Here is a 27937-nt window from a genome sequence, read left to right as displayed (position 1 = left end):
TATATCTTGTTTCTTTTATCGTCTACGACTTCTATGTCGTATGAAACGCAAAGTATGTTACATAAGTCAACGAAAAATATTACCAAAACAAAAATAATTACGATACAGTATATAAAGGATTGAAACCGAGTAAAACCCAGTATTAAATAAGACTCATTTTTTAATTTACCACTTAAAGAGCCATTTTATGTCTAGAACATATGTTTAAAGGATGATTACAGTTTTTGAAGTACTTTTTTTAAATGTCTTAGAAATTTTTCACAGAAATATTTCGTAAATTATTTCTGAAATATTTTAAATAATTTTAAAATATTTCTGAAATATAAATATGTCTAGGTAATCGCTTGAAGAATTTGTTGATTTGTTTTAGAAATCTTTTAGAAATGCTTTAATTTTTTGAAAAAATGCCGTACACATTAAAGATATCTTGAAATGTTTCTAAAGGTTTCTTGAAATATTTCAAGATGTCTTTATAATGTACAAAACTGAAAACAAAATATTAAACGAAAAAATATTAAGTAATTATATAAAATTATACAGAGGAAACCATATTTTGGCATTCAAAAAAAAAAATTATTTAGATCTAAATTATTGTGTTGAATTGTGTTATAAGACGGACAGTATTTTTCAAACGCATTGTTTTAAAACAATGAGAAGTTTTAAAAAGAGCTGTAAATAAATTTATATATCCATAACAGCTCGGATCATTTGGAATCAATTTATTCGGATCATTAAGAGGGATAATTAAGTAGTCTCCGTAGAAATAATGGTAGGAATTTAATTCGCTGAAGAAAGCCAATTATGACGATGTGCATTTTTCAAGGCGGCCTCATTAAAATATCCAGTCTCTCAAGGATTTTCCATCGAGCGGGAGATCAATCCCGCATTATTCCGACAGCTGGCACAGCATGGCGGTGCCACGTAGGATCCAGTGGTCCGGCGGATGCGACGTCGGCAGCCAAATCGCGATGACGAAATTGGTCGAATGGCCGGTGGTCGACAGCACGCCCTTCCTCTCGCTGGTCTTGTACACCGGACACGTATACGTGTCCTTATCTTGCACTTGGTCCTTCGTCACCGGCATCAGCCAAATCTGTGAAAGCGTAATGCATAGAGAAATTTTCCTCGAAAAGAATTTTTCTGCTGCTTTGAGAGGCTGACATTTAGAGAGTTGAAATTTCGGGTAGCCGAGAGAGAAGCATGTGTTGCATTTTTGGTAAAGTTCCAGAATGTCTCTTACAGAGAACTGCGTCCTTAACAAATTCCTCTTTCACGAAGGAAATTATTTTCCTCTCTATCTTTACGAGAGAGAGAGAGAGAGAGAGAGCATCACTCGAAAAGTATCGAATTCAGCTTAAAGGGATCGAACTTCGCTTTGTGTTTACTTACGTAAGGCACGGTATCGTAAAGGATCTTAGGGAAGGATTCGTCGAGCTTCATCGTGTCCATATTAAAGCGAGCTCCGTCAAGAAACAACCCGTAAATGTACACCCCGTCTACCGGCGGGCTTCCGAAAACGGTATCCTTTAAAGGGAAAAAATCGTAGATCAGTAGATCAATGGGAATGGAGTACTTTCTCGCGTAATTCTGACGGGCGCCGGTCAGGAACGCTTGCGTGAAGTAGAAACCGGAAATCCAGAAAGACGTAGGAGGACCGTCCGTGTACCAATCCTGGAAAAGAAAATTGCCTACTTTTATTGCTGTTAATTGTAATTAATTAAGACACGTTCGAACGGTTAAGATTCGCGTTGTATAAATAAATTTTTGATATTTGTGATTTTGTTGAATCGCCAAAGTACTAATTTCTAATCAATATCTTGTACAAATATCTTGCATAAATACAACTAAAACAGTTAAGACAACTATTAATTATAAAATATAAAAAAAGCCATAACACAGTTTTAAATTTCTAAAGTTATGCTTCGCTTAATTAAAAGTGCCGATGCTTGAGAAATAAATAATATGAAAAGACGTTTAACTTTCTGACGATGAATAAAAAAAAACAATATAATTCATTTTCTCTAAAATTTACCTGGAGGAAATTTAATCTCTTCAGAAAATCGTATACGTAGCTGCCGAGCGGCTTTAGGGAAGGGTAGGAAGCCCTCAGCCACATCTTGGGAATCCTGCCAATGATGATCGACGAATAAACCTCTTCGAGACCCGGATCCATTATCACCAGACCTGCATGGTTATAAGTAAAATTCAGGAGGATCGTAAGGCGCTCGCAAGAATTCGTTTGATCTCTTACCCTTGATCGCCTTCTGGATGTTCACGAGGCTGCTCCGGATGGTCTGCAGGAGTTTGTTGAATCTGCCCATCTCTTGCACCAGCACGGTGTTCATGCTTTGCTCGTACAGCGTGGGGTATCTGTCTAGAGCAGCCACCAGATCATAGTCCTGCGGCAACCTCGACAGGATGTCGGCCGCGACGCCGTAGACGATCTCGTCGGGTGACTTCTCGGCGTCTACTTCCGTCTGACCGGTGTCCTGGCGAAAATCGGAAGATCTTAATGCGGCAGGCTTGAAAACTTTTGACGAAGTTGCTGCGCAACGCGCGATTTTAATTCTGTTCATGGAGCTTGACAACTAAATAGGTTTTGTTTAACTTAGATTGACGAAAGAAGACTCGAGAAAGTTTAATAGTGCTTTTGGAACGTTGTTAATTTAAATAGATACTGCGACGTCTCCGAAGACTTTCGTTATTTTTATATTTTTTTGTCTTGTTACTCGAAACTAATTATTTTTTTAAATATATTACAAATAATAATAATGTTCTTTTGTAAGAAGTAAAAATATAAAACATTTTTTCTTATAACCGAATAATTCTGCTGCTAATTATTTTTATATAAAAATCTTAATGAGAATTCTTGAGGATTCTTGGATTGCAATGATAAATAGGAATACGATCTTTCCTGATTTTCTTCTTTGCTGCTAATCGCGTAAAAATTAAAAGATACCGTTATTTAACTCATTTCAACTTCCAGAGACTTCGTTAAATAAATATTAACTTACTTTGAACTTCTCAATACTTTAGGAAAAGATGAAAAGATAATATAAATTCTCATTATTGCATCGTATTGGAGGAATCGTATCGGGAAATTAAATAAAGATGAGAAATTAATAAATTATACAAGAGCGGATATCGTTCATTTTATTAAAACATTCGAAACTTCAATTCTTATGCAACATTAGCCACACGGAATCATTACGAAAGTTTTATAAGAAGAATATTTTACAGCTGAAAACACAAATGTATTTACTTTTATATTAAATGTATACCAAATTATAAGAATATATTTAAAAACATTTTACTTCGGAATATATCATCAATGTATCACTTTTGTAGAAAAATGGGATATTTTAATTCATGTTGCGTGCAGTAAAAACATTTTATATTTGTGGTAAAACCAGCCATTCTTGTTTTTATGTTGAATTTTAACGTGCGGGAATATTAATTTATCATAATATAACCGTGCTGTTTGAATATTTTGTGTTAAATTAATATTTGATATTTCTTAAAATTAAAGTAACAGTAATTTACGGATAAATGAATAAACAACATGAAAATTATGTAGTTTTGAAATTCTGATTCTAAGATTAATAAATAAAATGCACGTATCAAAATATTGCAAATGTTAATTTTGCTAAAAAAATTTGTTTCCTCAATTTGTTTTGAAATTAATAATAATAATAATTATGCTAAAGTGTTATATTTTTCGTGTTAATTTTTTCGTAGTATTTATAATATTATATATTTCTAATATTGTTACTTGCGTTAAATTAACATAAAAATTTTTCAACTATATATTTCTAAAAGCGTTTGTGTTTTTATCACTGGTGGAAAAAATTCTTCAAAATTTAACACAAACTTAAAAATTGCTACATAAATCTTTTAAAAAATGTTAGAATTGAAACATTTTTATTAATTTGACTAATTAAATATATATTTTTACGAAAAAAGTTAATAAGGTCTAAAAATTTCTATTTTTAACAGAATTTTCTATTTGCAAAAATTTTTTAGCTACAGAAATGTGTTGTAGTTTGACATACTTTCGTGAAATTCATAGAAACCACAGAAATGACGTACTACAAAAATACAAAAATTTAGAAAAATTTAGAAAAGTGTTCTTTTTGCATTTTTATGTACATTTTTGTAACATTTCTTAAATTTGTGCAGAATTTTGTAGAATTCTTTCCGCCGGGGATGCTTCTTATGTCACACTTCACCGTCTTTGCATAATTTATCTCGGGCCGACCGGGACACGTGTAAGTGCGTGATAAATCCTCTTTGCCGAAGAACCACAGAAGCATAACAATCAATCTCGGTCTTCGGCTTTAATACCTGAGTAGTCAGTATGGACGACAGCATTAAGTAGCTCTCCTGCTGGTCCTTAATGATGTCCGCGTTCTCGTGCATGCCGAAGACACTAGGCGCGGTAGTCATCGGCAATTCTCTCACGTAGTCCAGGAATTGGCTGTATTCGCTGACTGGCGGTACGTAATAAAGGCCGCTGGGGTCGAAAAGATATTTCCGATCGGCCACGACCACATCCTCATGATAGAATCGCGACAGGATTGTAGTCAGGGTCCGTCGGTCCCACTCATCGGTCACGCGACCGCCGTAATTACACTCGCCTTGGAAAAACGAAGGATTAAAGGAAGCGATAAGAACAAGAACTTGTTGCTCACTGTGGCTTATCACTGAGCTTGGAATATTTATGTCTATTTATTTTTGCGATAATTTCTCGTTTCTAATTTGTTTCTATATTATCTTTTGTTCAAGTTAATTTTATTGTGTTTTATATCAAATTTTATATTAAAAAAACGTTAAAAATATAAATATATAAAAATATCTTTATTTTTTCATACTTTATTCACCCTTTATTTACACTTTTTATGTATATCGAAAGTACGTCATAGATGCGTTCCTTTGATTAGATTCAATTTTTTTAATGTTAAAAAAATAACAATTTAAGTTTACAAAAAATATATATTAATGTCAATATTTAAAAGAATATTTTAGAATTGTTTTTGTAATTTTAAACACCTTAATAAAATCTGTACAATAAAAAATGTCGAGATTGGTCAAAAGTACATCACAGTTACACACACTTTATATGATTTCTATTTATCTTTTTAATTTATTTATCATATATTTTTAAATATAAGATTATTGTGCACATTCGTTTTCAATCAAGTTTAATTATTGATATTAACTTTCCAGTTTAATTCAGAATCTGAATTACGAATATGTGAACAATGCAATCATCATCTATTTGTAATGTATCAATTTTTAATTATATATTATATATATATTTAATTATCTCTTCTTAATACCTTCATATTTAATTACCGACGTAAAAGTTTTAATTGCACTCGTGATTGCATGAAAAGTGTAAATAAAAGTAAAAGGGAAGTAATGAAATTTAATTCGTATACCGGTCAGGTACTTCAATGCGGTGAACTGAACATCGTCGTATTGGTCGAGCAAGATCTTCAGCTGCAGCACGCTGATACGTAGATCGGTCTCGTTGAATTCATATTGATTGTTCCAGCCGATCGGCCCGAACTTCCGTCGTTCCTGCACTATGGCGTGAAAGAAGCAGAGCGAGAAGAGCAGCTGTTTGAAGGTCAACCGCTGTTTCGACGTGTCGAAGAAGTCGGGATCGCATATCGGGTCCTGCCGCAACATTTAACCGAATCTCTTAGAGTTATTCTCTCATCCTTTCTTTATTGCGTGAGCGAAACGGGAAGTCGCGTCTACCTGGTTGAAAGACCGCAGGATATTCGCGCGCAGCCCTTTGGGAGGCTCGTTCGTCATCTTCACGCCGTTCTGCAGGACACTGACCGGAAAATGTTCGACCGGATAACTCGTCAACCACAGCCGGAAGTCGGGATGCACCGTCTCCTTCGTGAAGCTCTCGCATATCTAAACGTGACGAAATAAAAATAAAACGACAGCCGTCGAACAAAAAAGAGCACGTTAAGGTATTAAAATGTTCATTGCTTATTGCGATGGAAATACAGTTTTGTTAAAATATTACTTGAAATTTTTAAATTGGAAGTAAGAAAACTTATAATAGTCATATTTAAGATTTAAATTTAAATGTGATGGATCTTAAACTTAAAGATTTTTTACAAATATATGAATTAAATTGTGGAATTTTTGATAAATAATTTTTTTTAATAAATATATATATATAATTCTTTGTAGATAAAAATTTTTATAATTTCTATGTGTAAAATTGACTTCAAATTTTAAAATGTTTAAAAGTGCTACAAAAACTTTATTAAAAAATTAAAAGTAAAAACTATTATTATATTAATCTTTAAAAATACTTCAGAATTATAATGTATATTTAATAATTCTTAATTAGGTAATATCAAATCAGAAATACATTTATCTTCTATATTTTTAAAGTTAAAGTGAAATGATGTTAATATTCACACATAATTTTAATTAACTTTCACTCTTAAAACATTTATTAAAGATAATTTTCAATTTTCAATTTTTAATTTTATATTCAAAAGATTTATTAAAAATATTATTTATTACAAATTCCATAATTTAACAACATTTTTAAGTTTAGTTCAGGGTTTATTTAAATTTACATTAAATTTAAATGTAATTTAAATTTAATGTAAATTTGAATAGACCCTAAACTAAACTAAAATTACATCTAAATTTAAATATATAATTATTGCAAAGCTCTTCGTATTTTCAATTTTTTTAATTTTAAGAATGTATTGTCATCGTACTATAATACTTTTTTTTTTAGAAAAAAAAGGATGAAAGAAACAAATTAATCAATTTAATTAACATACATTTACATATTTAACAAAAATCACAGAAAACTTAAAAAAATGCACCATTACAAGTTATCATTCTGACTACTTTAATAGTTTTAGTTGATTTTTTCAGTTGTGTGAAATAGATTCAATTAGTGTGATTTATGTGCGAGAAGTTACTTTTTCCAGAGTGACCATGAAGGTCTTGGCGACGTGACAATTTTGCAACACCACCCAGGTGCCGTTCTTCACGCCCTCGTCGATGAGACCCTCGGCGATGACCCCTTGACCTTGGCCTAGAGACAAGGAGAACAGTCTGCTGGCACCGAAGCCCTGGTCGTCGGCGAATTTCAGCAAGATCGCCATGGGATCCGCGCCAGGTGTCAGAACGAATATCAACGGGATGCAGGAGTGCGAGTCCGCGAAGGATGCCACCAAATCGAAGGGAGGTGGTACGATGTACTGATGCCCTAATTGTTCTGTCGAGAGACGAAAATTCAGAAATATAAAATAACAATAGATAGTTCCAACAATTTCTGTCCAGGAATCTCCAGCTGCACATGGAGTTTCTTTCGCATTTTATATATAATAACGGAGGAAAATAAGAATATATAAAGAGCCAGCGTTATACATAGAGAGATCTACTTCCTATTGTCGCGAAGAATTTAATTTCGCCCTTTTGCTCGAAATGTACGACGCGCCCTAGATTCCCCGCACCGTTCCCTTTATCTGGGTCGTTCTATTCTTAGATTCGGGTGGTTCCCCTTCCTTTTTTTTCACAACTTTTTACCTTTGACGAATAATTGCGCCGCCGACACTATCATGTCGGGACGAATGCAACGGAGCACCAGCATTTTTTCGAAGCTGCTCAATTTGTTCCAAGGAGCAGGAAATAACGCAGTGTGAGGCTCCTTGTGATCGAATATCATCTTCCACTCGTCGATACTTTTCGTGTAGGACTGTCTTATTCCCTGAATAACGAAACACGACCTTGTTCTAATAAATTCCTACAATCGAATTTCTAACAAAGCAATAATACCGATTAAAGAAATTCCGTTAAATTTCACGGAGATATTCGATCGATCCTCGCGAAGAATTTTTATTATTTTTTGATCAAGAAATTTAATACATCTTTCATAGAGGCTGTTTGCTTTCACGTTGGCGTGCTGATCTGTATTATTCAGGAAAGTTTACCGTGAACCCTGGCACGCTGTCCAATCGACAAAGCTCGTCCCAGCACCTCGCCGGCAGCCATTCGACGGGATTGGCGAAGGGATTTTCGAGGCCGACGCCGCCCGTCAGCAGGAACATCCACTGGGCCATCGAGAGCTGGCCCTGCTTGTTCAGCAAGTTCACGGACAGCAGAAGCGAGAAAAGCAGCTTGTCCTTCTCGAAGAGCGAGCGGCATATATTGACGTACAGGGAATAGGTGAAGCACCTGGTGAGATCCTTCAGACGCTGCTTTATGTCCTCCACCGTCGGCGTGTTGTCAATCGTATTCTTAAAGAGATTGACGAACCAGACGAGAGAGTACTGGTACATTGGATCGATATTCGCCAGCATGACTAAGAGAAAGATTAACAAACAACATGTCGCGTCGATAAAAGTCGCACAAAATTATTCTTTAAATTATTATTACACAATTTTAAGTGAACTTAAAAAAATATTTTGTACTTTGATGATTTTAAATATTTTTTTATTTACTTTTAAATGTGCATTATATTTTTATAGATTTTAAATATATAAAAAATTATTTTTAAAGCACAAGTTTTACTTGCAATAACACGGTTAGCTCGGCTTACCCTTCCATGTATTGATTTATAAATATATGTGACAATTTATAAAAAAAATAGCTAAAGTTTTTCTGTAAATAATAGAGACAGGTGCTATTTTTTTATTATTTTTAGATTAATTCTTGCATATTTTGTTCTTATATGTTTTAATAGAATTCTAGGCAACTGGTTTAAATTAAGCGATCTTTTTACGCGCCAGAACAAATATTATTTTTGTTTGCAAGTTCTTGCTCACCAATCGTAAAGAAGAGAACGGTACTGTAGACTGCAATCGGCGTGTATTGCAATCTCGCCGCGTCGATCGACTTCTCGGTAATTTCAGCGGCAGTCTGTTTAGTTTGAATCTCGTTTGCCAGATTTTTCGACGAACTCAGCACAGCAATGGCAGTTTCATCCTCGAGAATGTTCTCCTTGGACGCGGACAGTACCTCCAAGATCTTGTTTTCTATCTCTTTTAACATCCTGCGAAGAAAATATTGCGAAATATCGTTGGAGCAACGACAATTGCTTCTGAATTGTGAATCGACAAAGCTTTATAGAATTAATATTTATTTGCATACAAAATTTATTTCATTGATAGTAAATGTATTTATTAGAGAAATTATTGGCACTTAAATTTATCAATTAAAAATAAAATGTTGATTAATAATTTATAATGCTAAATTTCGTTCGTCGTTCAGTGAAATAAATGTACTTTTCAACGCGTAGAATAATTTCATAAATAAATACAGAATTTATTTATTAATCAATTAAAGACGTGTAAAATATTTTTCAAAACATTCAGAAAATTATGAAAAAATTACAAATTGTTTTATATTGCAATTAAACATACTAGAAAAAATTTAGCGACGATTTTCTATCTGAATAAAAAAAGTTATTTCAATAAGAAGTAGACCGTATGTCTGATATATTCTTAAGTAACCTTACGATGATTTAATTATTATACTAATTAAAACTTTACTTTAAGATAAAAATAAAAAGAAGGAAATTGAGATAGAATAGAAAAAAGTGTTTCTATACTTTTTATTAGCCGCTCCTTGAACTATCAGTTGATTTTTCTCGGCCTCGAGCTCGGGTCTTTCCTTCGCAACGACTATTCCCAGAAGCTGATCGTCCAGACCGACCGGAGTGATCATGAAGTTCAACAGAGTTACTTTTACCACTACTTCTGGCAAATAGTGTGGATTTCGCAATTTCGTGGTGATATAAAATCTATAGAAATCACACACAAAAGTTTCTCTTATCAAAATATATATAATATAAACTTCGTGTACACATAAAATAATAAATAGAAATCAATCAAATAATCGATTGATAAAAACAATTTATATCAAATCTGTTCTTGGTTCGTAGAGTTTCTCAATTTTAAAACTATGACAAAAAAGAGACATTATTAACATTAAATAAAAGATAAATAATAAAACTTATAAATTACACTTATATTCAGCGTACCAAGAATAGAATAAAAAATTCAAGCGGGTCGATGGACTTACCGAAATTTATCAGAATACTCGATAATGCTGTCGCCGATCTTGATGCACAGCGCGCCGCCGGACCTGAAGGTCTGCTTCATCAGCAACGGTTCTAGGGCCGCGTCCAGTTCCTCGCCGATGTTCTCCAGCAGTACCGGCTGTCCGAACTGCACGGCGTTCTCCAGAATCCTCATGTAATCCGACTGCGTTAGTCTGACGACATTCAGATTTGACGTCTTCTCCATATTTTTCACCCATTTGTTCGCCTGGCCCTGCGGATCGATCATGAGTGGCCAGCGCCGCGAGTTCGTGATGATTATGGCGTTGTCGATGGAAAACAAGTCGCTCGGTAGGCCGAATATGTTCCAGGTGCGGATGAGCACCGGGTCGCCCAGCACCTGGGTGAGCTGAAAGTCCTGAGTGCAGACGATCTTCAAGCTGGTGCAAAATTTCACCCAGTTCTCCACCTGCTGGTGTCGATACTGCATCGTGAAGACGCCAAGATAGGCCACCACGCCGGAACCGATTAAAATGTCTCCCGTTAATCTGTGGTAGCTTTCCCCGAGCAATCTGTCAGAAATCACAAAGTTTCAATTATTTCATATATTTACGATTGCAAACTATTGATAAAAATAAAACAAAAATTGTGAAAATAAGAGACAATAAAAATTTAAATTTAAAATAAAATAATGGCCTTATAAAGTTGCTTAAAATAAAATGTTATACTTATTCAAAGTTTAAAATTTAAAGAAATAAGTTTTGGATTAATATTGTAGAATAATAATTTGACTGAACTGATGACTTTCAATTCTTGAAGTTAAAGAAAAGAGCGAGGTGCGGTATTAAAACATATAAAAGAGGTTACACATCGAATTGTTTTATAGTTTCGATTCTTCCAGAAAAATGGGACAAAAGTTCAAAAGTAATAATAAAATATAATATTACTTGGCGGTCTCGGACCATCTGGTGTACTCGCCACCGAGGCCCCCGATCAGTTCCTCGGCTCTCCTCAGCTTCTCCTCGCACTCCTTCACCTCATCGGTCATCGCCTGATACTCAACCCTTCGTTGCGCCAACAGAGTCTCCAATCTGGCCAATCTTTCTCGCACCTCCTGCAGCTGGTTTCTCTTTAGCGTCAGCTGCTCCATCGCCGCGGAGTAGTTGGCCTCGGCCTTCGCCAGGGCTTGCTTCTTCGGCGCCACCACCTTAGCGACCTTGTCGTATTCCGACAACGCGAACACCCAGCGGCACAAACCCTCGCAGGCGGTAGACACCTGCCTGATGTGTTCCGGATCGAAGTTTGGATTCGTCAGGATCGTCGTGCGGATCTTGGTCATGATGCGCTCGGGGATGTTGTCCTTGTCGTAGTTCAGCAGCGATTCCAGAAAATGTATGTCGCCCAGAATGCGAAGCGACGGCTTCCAGTAGTCGTCCATCGGACCCTCCGGACCCTGCATCTTCTCTGGTTTCACGTCCTGCACGATTTTCAAAGAGATTCTTAAGCAAACAAAAACATATATTTATGGCCAAAAAGAATACGGATAGTGATATTCAGAATTTACGAATTGTGTTCTTAAAACAGAGACTGAAAAAGTTTAATACTGTAAGATAAAATAAAGTAAAAATAAAATATAATATTTCTGTAAAAAAAAGGGGAACTTTTTGTGACATCATCGAAATAGATGTGGAATGAACGGAGCTAGTGTAAATTCCGCGAACGGAATTAGGGAATTACTGTTATTTTGGCGACCTGTGATGAAGTTTAGGAAATCCATTTCCATCGTTTTTCGAATCACATCACTTACAGACTTATCAAAATTTCTTATTTAAAAAAATAACAATGAACAAACTATATAAAAATTTTATGTGTACTTTATTATAATATTTTTTCTGCAATTCTGCTACAAAATGTCTTGAGAAATTGTTATAATATTACAATTTTTCTGACGAACTTAAATAATAAAAATTCTGTGCCTAACACCTCGAGTAATAAAGTATCATGGTAATACTACAGATATAAAAAAAAATTCTCAAATAATTCCATAGAAACACAAGTCCAGCGATTGAGTTGGTTTGTAGGCCATTTGTAGGTAATACAATTTAGAAGCCAAGGCTACTATATTTCGGCAACCTTCCATTGTATAACCTTCCGTCATAATATTTCGCATTATAAATTTACACGTTACAATATCAGCTCGTGTGCTTTATTATACATTGATGATACATTCAATTAGATGCTATGTATGTATCTCACACATATATTAATATTTATGTGTCATTACTCATGCAAGTTAACTGAATGCAAGGATAGCTAAATATCATTTGACGTCAATGAATTTTCTATTTCTATCAACAGGCGAGATATACATGCATATCATTTACACAGTATCGTTATGTTGTGTAATTATTTAGCGAACCTTCAATATGCAAATCGCTTCCATGACCAGTCGCACACCGGCCGGTGGACGTTTCATGGACTTCACTATCTGAATGTCCTGCGGAGTCAGGGTATTCAGAGCGGCATTCGCCGCATCCAGTATCGGCATCACCTCCTGAAGGTCTGCGTCGCACTCGGCGCGGATCTCTTTAGCTTCCGCGGCTACAATCTGATAATACGCGTGCGAATTATAATTGTCATAAAATCCTTTAAGTTTAATTAAGATAATTATCTTTTTCGACATAAGTTAATTACAAAAATATTTTAATATACATATTAAAAGAACTAATTTGGGAACGATTGATTAAAAGATTAAGAAAACGTGAAATGGAAATAGTTTTCAACAGACATAAAAAATTTTTATATTCACATGTAAATAATATTGAACTGTTTAAATAATACTAGATCTACTCAAAAAATTTAAGACACAAGGATTAATCATCTTTTTACGCGATAAAATCCCAAATCCAATATTATAAATTAAATAATAATGTGATAAATAAAACAAAATAAATAAAAATAAAATAATCATCGATAATATCGGTGAAAAAGGCAACGCAGATGATAAGACATATTGCAATCATGAGATCTGTTCTCACCATAGCGGCTTCCTCGTCCTTCTTGACGATCTGCTCGATCTCGCTCGCTTCCTCGCTCTGCCGCTGCACATCCAGGAACATGCCCTCCACGTCCTTCGCCGCCACCAACAACTTGGGCTGAAGAGCTACCAAGACTTGTTGCATCCTGCTGACCTCTTTACGCGTGCTGTCCAGCCTGCCGAGGCCAGCCTCATACCTCTTCTTGCCTTGTAATACCTCCTTCTGTTTCCGATCTAGTAGATTCTTGAACGTATTGATGAGTTCCAGGTAGGACGTTGGCGTGACGTAGTTATGGCGATTCAGCCGTCTCAGGAAATCCTTCGTCAGCTCCTGCGTAGACGTGTGGAAGTATTGACACATCGTGATGCAGGAGTGACGTTCGCCAATCGGTATATCGATCTCGCTCAGGAACTGCGAGGCGACCGCCAGCAGGGCGTCTTCCGGCCAGGGTTGCAGCCAGTCGATGGTGCAGCAATTAACCAGGGCGGGAAATTTGCGAATCCGAGTGCGGAAGTTGTCGCCGATCGGCGACATCGTCACCACCACGTGCAAATGCTCGCGTACCGTCTGGACGAAGAAGTTGAAGAGCGCCACTGGGCTGCCGTCCGTCTGCACGGACCTGAACGTGAATTAAAAATGTGTATCAGCCATTTTACTAATTATAATTTTAGCTAACTATTTAATCTTTTCAGGTCTAAATTTTTTTTTTTAGAAGTGGGCCACTTGCCTTCCAGTTATTTTTGTAGGTTTAGGAGAATGATATATGATGAAGTCAAAACATAAAACTTCAAAATAACGAATCTAATCAGGCGAATTCAAGAAATATTATTAAATTATAATAAAGTTGTTTATTAGAAGCGTAATTGGACGTATTTTGTCATTTATTTAACGTAAATGTTAAGAAATTATTTATTATAGGCGTTTCTTCTCGCATCTGTAAATATCAATCATGCAATAACATTCCTCTATCAATAGTTATTTTTCCAATCATTGAAACAAAAAGCTTGATAATTAAGCGCTTGTGCATAATAAAAATAATATCAGAAATTTATGCTCAGTTATCCATGAACTTTGCGAATTTATTACGTAAATATTTTTTTCGTATTTTATGAAATTAAATTTTATCATAATATTTTAGTTTAAACAATTTCTTTTAAAACGAATTGAACTAAATGGCTCAATATTTACAAAAAAATATAATTTGTTAAAAGCACCAATACGTACATATTATTAGACCTGAAGAAGTTAATTAAACCTGATCACTTTGATTTTTCTGTCGAAAGACAATTTTAGCTCTTTTTTCCACGTGGCTGATATATTCTTTTTAACTTGATAATCCTTTGATTTCTCACATAGATTTAAAACTCGATATATAAATATTGTATCTGTTTTAAGCTTTAATCTTGATATTCCGATAGTTCATTGATCAATTTTATCAAATCTTTAATTAATAGAGTTTCAAAATATAAGAATTCGTTTGCATGATATAAAAGTTTCTCTTGATAATGCGTTTGTCAATAAGTTTAAATAGAAGTAAATAAATGGACTTGTCAATAAATTTACACAAGTAAGCAAACAGGTTTACTTATTGATATAGATGTTTAAATAAATAAATCAATAAGCAAACATTTATCAATGGGTTAAATTCAGCGATATAAATATTGCACGCAGCAAATATTCGAGAAATCGACGTGAAAAATAATTGCATAAGCCGGGATTAAAAGATTACGTTCTGTATGTTTCATACATATTATTCAAAAACATTTTCTCTACTTCATCATTTCACGTGGACAGGCGGCAGCGTAATTATTAATTATTCAAACAATGCCGTTCTTATTATACAGCTTGAATAAATATGTGAATTGCTTCACGAAAAACGCATTAATATTATCGCTTCGATTAATCAAAAATTTAATTAGCCGAGATTTCAATGGAATAATATTCTATTCATATGAGATAAACCTGTCTCTCTGCCGATCGATGATTCGCATTTTCTCACAGATCTCGGACTTTTCGTCCGCCGCGAAGAGATTGGGCACCTCGCCGGAGTTGAGGAGATTGCTGATGTCCTCCAGGAAGCCCTCCTCCTTGATCTGCGTGTCCATGAAGAGGAAGACCGTGTGCAGGTCACTCGCGGCGCTCTTCCGCAGAATGTTCTTCAAATCCTCGTGCCACTCGTGCATACCGTACAGCTGGGATATCTGCACCTGGAAGAGCTCGTAGTCGGATATATGAGAGGCCAACTTCGTCAGAGATTGCCGACCTGAACCGCCCATGCCAACCAGAAGAGCGTGGCTGCGAGGCTGCATCATCACCCGGCAGATCTTTGAGAGATGTTCTATCGCGAATCTGCGTGCCAGATTAATTAATTTATTAAATTCAGGATAAGTTAACAATTTTTTTAACTGAATTAAATTAAAGTTAATGGCTTCTATAAATTAATTCAATTACGTTAAAAATGGTAAGAACATAAAATAACTCGATTAAAAGTTACATTAAGATTAAATTAATTTAAGTTAAATTAGAAGTTAATTTTGAAAATTATTATATTTATAATATTTATATTAAAATATCCTAATGTTTAAACAATTGTCTTATTTTAAATAACAAAACAATTACAAAACAATTAGATTATCGTGTAAATTTAATATTTTATTTATAAATCAAGTTTATGCGGAATAACAAAGATTTTTTTAATATGTAGGAATGTTTTTAATTACAATTTTTTTCTCTTACATAGAAATATTTTTAATTTTAGAAAAAAATTAACTTATTAAAAATTAACTGATTAAGTTAAAAATAGAAAGTTAAAAGTTAAAATTAACTTTTTAACTATTATTTAACTTTTAATTTTTTATTTAATTACTACCAGGTAATCCAGATTAAATTAATTGTCCAACTTTCCAATTAACAAAGTTTACTTTGACATTTTCAACACTCAAACCGTAATAAGAAAAAGAATGAAATAAATTTGTAATTTAAGAAATTATACTCCATGATTCACAATTCTAGAAAAAGTTAATGATACATTTTAATAACCATTTTCTTAAATGTTCTCAACCGTGATCAATGTAATCTTCAAGTACATTGATATTTTCTTTTAATTAGAAAAAAAAATTCTTCTTAGTTTTATATAAATTTTTATAACTCTAATTCAACGTGGCTTCTTTCGATATTGATTGAAAACGTACCTGAAAAGCACCAGGTCCATAGGCGTCTTCGAGATATCATTGTACTCCGCGAGATACTCGTCCACCGCTTCGGCGAGCTCGTCCCAATTTTGAACCTCCATGTACAATTTCTGTTCGGCGATCGGATCGTGGAAGTCGCAGTAGACGAGGTTTCGCAGATGCACCTCCGTTATTTCTGCGCCAGGCTTATCTTGCAGATCTTGAAAAATGTTGTCCATGTCGTCGTTCATGTGCTCTTTTATTGTCTTCCGGATTTGATCCACCAGCCACCTGCTGTCAGCCTCGTCGACCAATCGGTCCCCGTAGACTCGAAGCACCTCGTGGACCCACAAACGCTTCATGCTTATCTAAAAAATTTGTTCGAACAAAGTTTTTATTTCTCTCACAAAGTAAAAATAACGTAAGAAGGTCTGACATATATTTAACAAAAAAAAAAAAAAATTTGTTTGAAATTTTTTCAAGAAAGAAGCGAAGGTTTAAATCTTACAGCCGTTTGCTTTCTTCTCGAAATAAAAAACGAGTTATGAAATTGACTTCACACTTTACAGTCTCGATTTAATTCTCCGTCTGCAATCATATTTTTACTCCCTTCGCTTGCAGTTTGGATCCTTTTTGTCCACCCCAAGCTTCTTTTTAACTATTTTAGGCTTTCAAAAAAATCTGCAAAAGTTTAGGGTTACTTTTCAACATCTTTATTATACTACCAAATAGTTTTCCAACTCAAACATTAAATCGGAACTGGACTCCGCCCTTCCTTTATTTAGGAGAAAATTTGAGAGTGAAATTTCGCTTGTGCCGAAAAAGACAGACTGCAGACGGAGGGAGACTAATAATCGATACCGCCCCGTACCAGATCGCTGATGGCCTCGGGGGTGGAGAGCAGCACGCCCTGAATGACCCGCGAGAAATCGCGTAGGTTGAACAGATAATGCGACTTCGCGGGAGTTGGCAGCAGGTTCCGCCTGGTCTCCTTGTACACGTCCAGAGTGGCGTGGACCACTTGATCGATGCACGGCTCGAAGAACTCCGGGAAGCCGCGGGTGGCGAAGTGCCAGGCGGTGATCCTGCCAAATATGGTGACCAGAACGTCGTCGTCGAACTCGGAGATCGCCAGGGTAACGAAGTGCCGCTTGAACCTCGGCGTGACGTCACGTCCGGCCGCAGGCGGACCCATCGCGCACATTAACTGGACGTCTACAAGCTTGATCGGCACCACTTCCTTGCGGTCGTACCAGGTCCAGTGATCAAGCCACTGGCGCAGAAGTTCAATGGGGGGTTGCGCGCCGTATTCTTCTTTCTGCGGCATCGACACGTCGTCCACGAAGATCACACAGTGCTGACCGGGTGGTGCACCATACAGACCTTGTCAGAAATAATTAGCATTTTAAAAGGAAATTTAATTATTGCGAAATTCGAATATTATAAAAATTATCATCTAGTAGAAGATACTTTTTATATAGTTTGTATTTATATCTCCAAAGTTTTATTTTTGTAGCTTCCGTTTAAGAAATACCATTCGAAGATAAAGTGATGTTGGTGTTGGCAATTTTCTTCTACTAAAATTTCAAAATTGTCTCTTAAAAAGAAAATAACACTAATAATAATAACAGTAATAAGAAAACACAAATGCACTTCTCGACAAAATTAGAAATCGTAACTTGATGAAAATTGTGGAGCCATTTTCAGAACGGTATTTTGCCTAAAGCCCTCTCCCGAATCTTATCAAATTTTTTGGCAATGCCCTCAATCGCATTTCTAAGTCGATCTCAGCGTGTGAACTCGACGAAGAAAACTTTAACGTCGAGATCACGCACGAGGAGAGCTGAAAAAAATTGTTTTCAACTTTGCTCGAAAGCTTCTGAAAGCTTAAAGTCTCTTACTTGAGATACCCTTGAGCAAAGTTGAAAACAACTTTCTTTTTTGCAAAAAAAACTTAACGAGATTTTAATCTGATACTTTAAAATGCTTTTTAGAAAATGACTTTATGGCCATCTTCCGCAAAGTTATAACAATTTAAAACGGTCTGAAATTAGGTCTTTTAATTTTGCTAGAGAATGTAATCTTAGTATCTTTTGACGCTAATTTTATTTTACATATATATGCGTGTATAATGAAAAAAAATTTTGTTATCTGCCTTTGAATAATTTTATCTCTTAATAATATTAAAAATATCAAGAGCAATAAAATTCTAATTGATACAATCTTTAATAACGTTTTTTTTTATCTCTCACACGTTTTTACTCGAGCAAATTTGACAGTAAAAACAATGCAATAGTAACTTCAGTAAAATAATGAAACCTTTCTTTCTTCGATCCAGTTTACTCATGATGATATCCTGCGTTTGATTTGCAGTAGTTTGCGCCGAAAATATCACAAAGAGCGGCTTGAAGATTGCGCGGCTAATCTTTTTCAGTAAAAATTCCATAATGTAGACGGACTTTCCGGTGCCAGTCGGTCCGACCAGAAGAACCGGCTTGTGATGTCGCACGAGATACCAGAAGAGGTGGAAATATCGAACGGTCTCCACCGTGGAGACGATGATCTGGTTTACTGGCATATCCTTGGGGATCGCTGGAACATCCTTCAGATCCTCCAGCCAGGGTTTCCACATGCCCTTGCCTTCCTTTATATATTTATAATCGAAGACCGAACCGGTAGTTGGTAGAGGGACAATGTATGGCTTCTTTGGATCGCCGATTTCCGACGATATGCCAAAGCGTTGGCGCACGTCCTCCGGAAATTCACATTCTGTCAACGCCCTGAAGAGCATGCTGAACCAGTCGCGGTAGGTGACCATCAGCGTGACACCCATCGCCCAGATGCACGAAAAAAAGAAGCAGCCCTACGCATAAAAAAACATCTCTCTCTCTCTCTCTCTCTCTCTCTTAGAAGATATTTTTTCGCTAAAATGATTACACGTTTTATGAAAATGATTAAAGTGTCAATTGATCCAGTTTTCCATGGATCCATAATTAACAAATACGAAATTAATAAATGCTTATTATTAATTTAACATAACTAATTATAATTTAATTAATTCTATAATTAATTTTGTAACAAAAGTGGAGTTTATAATTGGCGTAGAATTAGAATTAATAAGCAGTAAATCAAGATTAAACAATATCCGCTTTCCTTTTCGCGTTTAAATCATTATGAATACAAATAAGTAAATGGCATTTCTTCAAAAAACCCATTTTTAATCAAAAATTGTCCTGCCAGTTTAAAAATAAAAATTGAAGTAACTGTATAAATTATGATTAATTATATTCATTATTCTCATTCTTTCTCTCTTTTCTCTCTCTCTCTCTCTCTCTCTCTCTTGAATATTATTATAAATAAAATGAATGAAAAATAGCAAGTATATCATATTTCTTGAAAAATATAGTTTGCTATTTTTTAAATATGTTATTCATAATAATGATTTTTAATCATTTTTATTCAAATTCGTTTTGCCAATTTTGAATATACATTAAATGTATAAATTAAATGTAATTATACTCGTTATTTTTGTATTTTTATTTAGAACTTTTTCTGTTAATTTTAAATTAGCAGAATTGATGTAATCGTATAAATTAAATGTAACTGTATCCGTTATTTCTTTCTTGTTTAAATTATTGATGAAATTATTGATGAAACAAATAAAAAGTATAAAATTGCATTTGTCTCGAGAAATGCGTTTAAACTGGAAATTTTCTTGTGCCAATTAAAAGTTGAACAAAATTGAAGTAACTGTACATTTGAAAAGATACTCGATAGCTTCGCAATTTATGTAATATAATTCAGACTTACTTCCACTTGCGCTGTCATGTTCAACTCGGAGAGCGCGCTCACGTACTTCTCATCGCGAAAATCATCAAGGAAGCAGTCGTACAGGTACATAACCGAGCGCGTTAGATTAGCATCCGGCATCGTTATCATTTCCTGCGGGACGTAGGAACCGTGAGAACTCCGTAATTTCCGACGGAAACGAGAAAAGTTTCTCCGAGATGCGCAATACGAAGTTTATTTCTTTATTCTTCCCCTAACAATAGATATTTCACAGTTCTACGTGTAAATCCAGAAAGAGGCGATTGCGCTTTGGCAAGAGTCTGAATGTTTTAAATTTCAAGGGGGAGGGAGAGTGCGGTTTTAATGACCTTTACGCCGCAACGGCGAATCAGATGCAGCAGAGGCGGACAAAAGCGCAGGTACATGTCCTTCAAATGGCTCTTAATATCCCCTGTGAAACTGGGCGGTAATGTATTCAGCCATGAGATCAAAAGTGGCGTCCATCCCAGACTCACCGGCTCCATGTAGATCATACCGCACCGCGAAACCGTGGCAGGCGACGCAACCTGATAAGAAAGGTGTTCTAATTAAATGTTTGAACGTGCGGTTATTATGTACAGATTTGTATCTCGTTACTGAAGAATATCACGAGATCTTGTAATTAGAAAAATTCAACGTAATATATTATAGTATTATAAATTTTCAGAAATATTAACTAATAAAAGAAATAACGTTTAAAGATTACATTGTGATTAGATTTTTTTATTTTTTAAAATGTAATTTAAATTTTAATATTAAATATTAATGTTGATATTAAAAATTTTAATACTAATTTCTTAGATTTAAATATTTATTCTTTTTAATAAAATTCTGAATATCTATTTTTAAATTTAAAGCTTCAAATTTTGAATATCAAACCTCAAATTTTTTATTTCTGTCTCAACAAATATTTTACGTAAACTTAAGGTAAAGTATTTTAAAAATAATTAAATTTTAATCGATGAAATTCAGCCTTTTGTTTTTTAAAGCATTTTTTGTGCATTAATAAAAAGTTCCATAGACAGTTACGCGAAGGGATTTTGATAAAGTATTGAATCGCGGATTACCTCCAAATCCATGGGTTCAAAAATCAGATTTGTCGTAGGTGCGAGTTGAATGATTTCCCCGGAGGTGAGGCAGAGCTTCTTATTGTCGTCCAGCACGGTGTTCATATTCTCAATCCAAATTGCATCTACCGGCCCGTCAAAGACTAGCCACTTCCTGTTCAGGTTGACGGAAGTGGCGAAGGCTCGATAGGACACCGCCAGGACTCCGTCACTCCACTCGTGCGACGCGGGATCAAACTGACCGTACAATTGGCCCATCGTTATAGCTTTGGGATTGATGACGGTGATCTCCACGCGATGCTCGTCCATCAACCCTCGGTCCTCCAGGAGGCCGAGGCAGTCCGCCAGCATCCTGTAGGCCGATGTCTTGCCGCCGAACGGTAATCCAACGATCATGAAGCCGTGGCGTACGATCATCATCTCGTAGATCTGTTGGATCTTCTCCAGGAAGTGGTCCGTGCATTGAAGATTCGCCGCGGCGCACGCGTCCCGCGTGCACGCGTTGATGTGCGTGTAATCCGGCGACGGCAACACGACGCCGGGAAACAGATCAGAAGCTATTCCTGGCAGTTAAAGAAATCCATTGGCTATTAACAAAACCAAAGTAATCAAATAATTGCAACTCTTTTTATCTAATGTATAATATGTAACAATACATTTTTTGAGATTTTCTGTCATTATTGCAATATGTAAACAATAAATTAATCAATTTATTTTCTCCCTTTATTCCTTTAAAATATGTATAGAGTATATATTTAAAGAATAAAAATAAATGTATGTTAATTATTGGTAATACGAATATTTGAAATAAATTTTGTTTTTAATTAAATTTAAATGAAAAAAGAATATTTCTTGAAAAATTTTACAAAAAAATAAATATTTTTATAATATATTAGTATATATTCGTTCAGACATTCCTGGGGATGTCCAAATGAATATTTTTACAAAAAAAATTAATAATTTCTACAAATTTTTATTTTTGAAGAATTTTATCATTATTCATAGAAATTTTTTTGCCAGAGTAAGCTTTTTTTTTAAATTTTTTTTATACAAATAAATTTTTAACTTAGATAAAAAGTTAATAAATTAAAATTCATGTGTTTCAAAAATAACTAGCTAAAGTTAAAAATTAAAATTAACAAAGTTAAATTAAAAGTTAAATAATAAAGTTAATAAATTTTAATTCAACTTACAATTAGTTAATTTTAAATAATTTAATTTTTAACTTTAACACGGTAGTAAACGCGCAGCTAAAGAAACTCCGCATTAACCGAGACGCACTGCACGCCGTCGGTTAAAGTCCCCCCGCGCAAGGTCAACGTCCTTGAAAATAGACTCCACGCCGCGCGCTGTCTCGGCCTCCCCACTCCGCCGACCGCGCGGTCATTTGCCTTACGCGAGGCCCCCGAGGCGCACGTGCTCGCTGTCTGGGCCCCTCCCCACTCTTCTCGTAAACAGATGCACGTGCGCTTCGGCCGGCAGGTTGTTGACCGAGCGACCGAGGAGAGTGGGGAGTGGGGAGGCAGGCCAGATGGCACGCGGCGTACTGCCTTATGGGACCGTGCGTAGTCAATAACCCGAGTGGGCATTAACAGATACGGCGGGTACAAACGAAACGCAACGCTAGTAATTTTTACTTCTGCATTATTTTTACTTGTAATAACCAAACTTATTTTCGAACAAACTAACTTTTTGGACTTATTTAGAATTTGTAGAATATCTTTGATTATAATAAGATTTCAATAATATGTGCATTTTGTTTTCTATATGATACATTACATGTTTCAGTAAAATATTACTCAAAGCGTTAAACAACTGGAAAAATAATTTCGTCTCCAAATAAAAAAAAAAAACAAAAGAAGAAAAAGTCTACCTTCGAAGAGTGGCAAATCGTGGACTAGAAACTTCGGCAGATTAACGTCAAGAATACTTCTCAGCATCAAGATGTCCTCGGACTCGTCGGGGTAGCGAAGCTTCAGGTTACCGGCGGCGATCAGCACAGATTTAACGGCCCTCATACCATAATCATAATGATGCTGACTGCTGAGCTGCTCCGAACAGAGTTTATAAGCGGTGACGATCTTCACGGCTAGCGGTCTTCCGTTGTAGAAGCCGTAAGAGTACAGAGTATTCTCCGCGATGAGAGCGTAATCGGGCACCATCATCGCCACCGGGCGAAAGAGGGCCTTGAGATTGTCCGGCAGCTCGGTTCTGCCGGCGTAGCCCGGGTTCATGGTGATGAATATAGCGCAGGTGGGATCGAGGTAGATCTCCGTGCCCTCAAAGACCATCTTCTCGGTGCCGGCGTTGATCGCGCATTGGATCGTCAGAATCTGCTGCGCGACGACCGACAGGACCTCCAGGTCGATCCGATTGAACTCGTCGAAGCAGGACCAGGCGCCGCACGAGGCGAGACCCTTGAAGAACTTGCCCAGCGCGATGTAGTTGAGGCCCTCGGAGCAATTGAAGACAACGCACTGTTTGGCGACCGCCTTCGCCAGGTCCTTCGTGGTCTCCGTTTTCCCGGTACCGGCCGGTCCTTCAGGCGCGCCGCCCAGATGAAGGCTCAGGGCGCCGAAAAGAGTGCGGTAGCATCGATCCGTCAAGGGGGTGATTACTAAGCGAGACGTGTTGCCAAGGTACTCGCAGCCGTAGCGAATGTACGAGTTGATCATGTACGCCCACATGTTGTCCTCCTGCTCGGACAAAACGCAATGGCAATGACAAAATACAGAAAAAAGTACAGAAGTAAAAAAGCGTAAGAATGAAAATAAAATAATCATAACAAATTAGCTTGGCAAGTTATTAACATGAGTTGTATAAATAAAATTGTACAGTTACGCACGTTAGAGGTTCAACAAATTCGATTGATTAATTTAATAAATAAAATACAACGTATTAAATTAATTTAATAAATAATGAATTTAAAAGCAAAAATTAATACTGGGATTATATTACGATTTTTCTTCAAATTTATAAGTAAAAGTAAAAACTTCTCTGCATTATAAAAAAGTAGTTGAAGGCAATAAATTAAAGTTGAAGGCAATAAATTAAAATAAAATTAAAGTTGAATATTTCTCTGAAACTGAAATCTTGCAGCGCACGTTAATAAATATATTTTAAATATGAATTAAACAGTCGCACCAGCCAGTAGTATCTAAGCTGGCAAAGCCATCTGAAGTCGGTATTTTTTACAACTTTCTCCCTACATAGCTCCGCGAGGACGTCCTTGCTGTGAACGTTTATAGTAACCAGCGCCTCTGGAAAAAGACGAACGTGAAAGAATTTTCAATTTTGGTATAAAAAATGAAATGTACTCCCGAGAATTTTGAAAGTACCGCCATCGTTAAGTTACGTACCCAAGGTGATACGATTCTGCTTTGAGAGGGTTCCTCTGATTAACAGAATGATGCCGTTCAGCTCTTCCTGGCACTGGGCCAAGTACCTCTCCAAACCGGCCACTCCCTTCAGCATGGCCTCCTCGACTTGTTGCGTCCAATATGTCTGATCCACGCAGAGGACGGTCTGACCGGGCCATTCGAGGACCCAGGCCGTCCTTGCCTTGACGTAATACGCCAGGAGCGCTTGGCTCACCATGTGCCGCACGCTCTTCCGCATCTCCGTCTCGAGCTCGATCAACCACTTCTCGACTTGTCCTCGAGCCATAGAAGTGGATATGATCTCCAGAATAGCAACCTCCTCGCCCTCCGTGGATCGCATCGCCAGCACCTCGAGGTCCTCGTTGAATTTCAGTCGAGCTATGCCCTCGAAGCATTTCTTCAGATGTGGCTGCACACTGATGTAAAGGAACAAGTTCAGTCAACAAATAAACAATCTCATCTTTGAAATTACAAATATATTTACTCATCTTAGATATTACAAATAAATTATGTTACCACGTTGCATTAAAAAAAAATATATAATTAATATTATAACATTAATTATATTATAATATTATAATATATCACTTGAGAAAATAGTCTGCGTTATCTCTCCCAGTGGTAGTAAAATTAAAATTAGTACATGCAAATTCAAACGTATTTAAAACTGGAATTAATAAATACGAATTATGAAAAAATATTTTTCATTTTATGAATGTTAGAAAAATTAGAGACTAGAGTTATTTGATGATCATTATTATTATCACTTAATCAAGAGACATAGTAGTGTCTCACGCAAAGTGAACGCGCAGGGCAAGACCACCCGTGTTCCCTTAGGATCCGAAAGCCGGTGACTTACGGGCACCCGAGATTATCGGATCTCAATAATGGCTAAGCCGACGGAGTTCTGAGTATGCTCAATCGATAACTCGGATTTGATATTTTCTCTAAAATTTAGTATGGTAGATCAGCATGAAAGATCTGTTTCATGACGAAGGGATATTTATTATTACTGTATTTTCAGCATCTGTAAAATTCAGTATAGCAGATCTGAATTTTGAATATAATAGACACACAATTTTAAATGTAGTTTAACTACATTTAAGACCAGCCGGTGTTTAATTGCAAATAATATTGATTTTTTTTTCTTAATAACAAAGCAGGGAAAAATTTATTTTTACGATCCTAATAATAAGAGTAATTTCCGCGGAATAGAGAATAAAAAAAAAAATGTCTCCAGAATAATGGAGAAAAGAGCGGAAAAAGGAATTTTAATAAAATATAAAATCTAGTCATAAAGATATAAAAAGATGTCATAAAAAAATTAAAAAATTTAATCAAAATGAAAAATTGTAATGCAAAAGATCTTGGCGCTGCTAAGCCGAGTAAGAAAACAATTTATATGTAACAATGAATTTAATTTGTATACGTGTAAGCGTAATAACGCGTAAAGTAATGATTTTATTACACATGAAGATCAAGCATCGCCAATTTTTTCATTGAAGACACTTTTATTCATACACTGAGCGCCCCGTTCTTCATTTTTAACTTTTCTAAACGACTTACCGCGTAGGATCCTTCGTCTCGGAGAGGATCTCCAGTAGCTCGTCATTGGAGAGGAAGAAGAATCTGGGGAAGAAGAGTCTCTTCTTCTCTAAATATTCATTCAGACCTTTCTGAATTAGCTCCAACAGCCCGAAGCTCTTTTTCAACCGCTCCAACATCTTCTCGATTTCGACGATGGCAAGAACGTGCGGCTCGGCGTAAACGTTCTTCATGATGTCCCGCCAAATTTTGTCGACTTGTGCGAACTTTCTCCCTTCTTCCGGCATTTGTTGTTGAATATCCGGCGAAGTGAAGATTGGCTCTAAGTACATCCATGTACCTTGCACCTTTAGCCATTGGTCCAGAATGTCCTCCAGCAGGTGCAATGTTTTTTCCCACTTGCTGAAATACGCAAAGTATTGTGTAACAAATGTTAAGTCACTTTTGTCGGGCATCACAAATTATTTACAAATGTAAAATTAATAAGGTTTAATTTATAATAATCCGGACAAAAAGATAAATAAAAAAGAGAGAGAGAGAGAGGATTACATAAATAACATTACAAATAAATTGTAGTATAATAATCGATCATAATAAATATAAAATTATAATATTCTTTAAAAGTAGAACATGAAACAGATGTGTACGATATGAAGAAAATATAAAACAATACATATCAAAATAAAATAAGATTCAAGATTCCTAAAAATGATAATTTATTGTTTCAAAGACCAGAATCTTTTCTTGATACTGAACTCACATTATTCTGGCTTCGAAGGGCTTGATGTAGGGCGAGTTTTTTATGGTCACCGCCTTCGTGATATGATCATCCAGCAGGAGCTGTATCTCGTCGACGCCGGCGATGACGTAGGTACCGGTGTCCTTGTAAGGATTCACCGTAAATGCCATGTCGGTCCAGTCCCGCTGCATCTTGTCCATGCCCTTTTCGAGAGTGTCCTCCTTCGTGGCGGCCTCGGACACTCCTTCGAATTGCGTGATGAAAGCGTCCAGACCCATGGCCAGGACCTTGCCCAACGTCAAATCGGCGTCGAATTGAATGGTAACGCCCGCGATCGCGGAAATCTGTTCCCAATGCCGCTCTTTCATCCCGGGATTGCCAAGGGTCATCACCACTGGCATCCGACTCTTAAACTCCTCGATCTTCTCGCGAATTGCAGCCGCCAACTCGCGCACGTCCGGTTCCTGGAACGCTTTCTCCAGCTTGTAGATCGTCCTGAATTCGATCGTAAAAAAAAAAATTATAGCAATACATGCAACAAAATAATAATTTAAATTATATTGTTGTTAAAAACTGTTTTTGTAATTAGATTATTTATTTAACTAATTTATATAACCGTTATGTAATTAACTTTTATAATCAAAGAATTAGTGAAAGATGATAGACATTAATCATAGTATGATTTTTTTAATAATTTTAATTATAAAACGTTATTCTATTTTTTTTTTGTTAGAACTTATTAATGTTTCATAATTTTTATGTTTAATTTATATATTTTTTTATTAAATGTTTTTGATACAACTTTATTATTTGCAATCTGCTGTAGATTGCTTCTTCGTACATTGATTAATGTAAAATAAATAGATACCTAATATTGTTGACCATTGCACTCAGTTGTTAATGTTATTGCTGTTATTATTATTATGTTTGTAGTTTATAATTTTAAAAGCTCGGTAAAAAAATAGAGCTCTTCAATTTCTCCGCAATTTTCTTGATTCTCTTCCCAAGGGAAGCAAAATTTATTGCAATAATTGACCTACAACCGAGAAAATCTGCGGAAAAAGAGGAAAGAAACGGTTTTTCCCGAGCTCTTAAAATTATATTGTATTTATTATT

At 35.8% G+C, this 27937-nt stretch overlaps 1 protein-coding gene across 1 annotated transcript in view; it reads right to left on the bottom strand.

Moving 5' to 3' along the window:
- Positions 1 to 704: 704 nt before the first annotated feature.
- LOC105201741 (dynein heavy chain 7, axonemal) overlaps positions 705 to 27937 on the bottom strand; it is a 28821-nt gene continuing 1588 nt past the window's right edge. The window contains exons 3-30 of the mRNA XM_026137024.2: positions 26843 to 27316; positions 26104 to 26484; positions 24517 to 24953; positions 24302 to 24417; positions 23031 to 23853; positions 21158 to 21720; positions 20420 to 20617; positions 20073 to 20204; positions 18582 to 19125; positions 17134 to 17645; positions 16284 to 16630; positions 15055 to 15441; positions 13093 to 13711; positions 12474 to 12662; positions 11002 to 11531; positions 10078 to 10626; positions 9605 to 9796; positions 8820 to 9046; positions 7986 to 8356; positions 7582 to 7762; positions 6972 to 7270; positions 5767 to 5931; positions 5442 to 5682; positions 4345 to 4637; positions 2252 to 2489; positions 2033 to 2184; positions 1390 to 1671; positions 705 to 1093 (exon numbers count right to left, since the gene is read on the bottom strand). Of these exons, the coding sequence (XP_025992809.2) occupies positions 887 to 1093; positions 1390 to 1671; positions 2033 to 2184; positions 2252 to 2489; positions 4345 to 4637; positions 5442 to 5682; positions 5767 to 5931; positions 6972 to 7270; positions 7582 to 7762; positions 7986 to 8356; positions 8820 to 9046; positions 9605 to 9796; positions 10078 to 10626; positions 11002 to 11531; positions 12474 to 12662; positions 13093 to 13711; positions 15055 to 15441; positions 16284 to 16630; positions 17134 to 17645; positions 18582 to 19125; positions 20073 to 20204; positions 20420 to 20617; positions 21158 to 21720; positions 23031 to 23853; positions 24302 to 24417; positions 24517 to 24953; positions 26104 to 26484; positions 26843 to 27316 (9649 nt within the window). The 3' untranslated portion in view covers positions 705 to 886. The remainder of the gene's footprint in view (positions 1094 to 1389; positions 1672 to 2032; positions 2185 to 2251; positions 2490 to 4344; positions 4638 to 5441; positions 5683 to 5766; positions 5932 to 6971; positions 7271 to 7581; positions 7763 to 7985; positions 8357 to 8819; positions 9047 to 9604; positions 9797 to 10077; positions 10627 to 11001; positions 11532 to 12473; positions 12663 to 13092; positions 13712 to 15054; positions 15442 to 16283; positions 16631 to 17133; positions 17646 to 18581; positions 19126 to 20072; positions 20205 to 20419; positions 20618 to 21157; positions 21721 to 23030; positions 23854 to 24301; positions 24418 to 24516; positions 24954 to 26103; positions 26485 to 26842; positions 27317 to 27937) is intronic.

This window comes from Solenopsis invicta, chromosome 13, assembly GCF_016802725.1.
Source record: "Solenopsis invicta isolate M01_SB chromosome 13, UNIL_Sinv_3.0, whole genome shotgun sequence".
NCBI classification, from domain to species: Eukaryota; Metazoa; Arthropoda; class Insecta; order Hymenoptera; family Formicidae; genus Solenopsis; species Solenopsis invicta.
The sequence above is the reverse complement of the archived record's forward strand: the minus strand, read 5'-3'. Positions and strand labels throughout refer to the sequence as shown.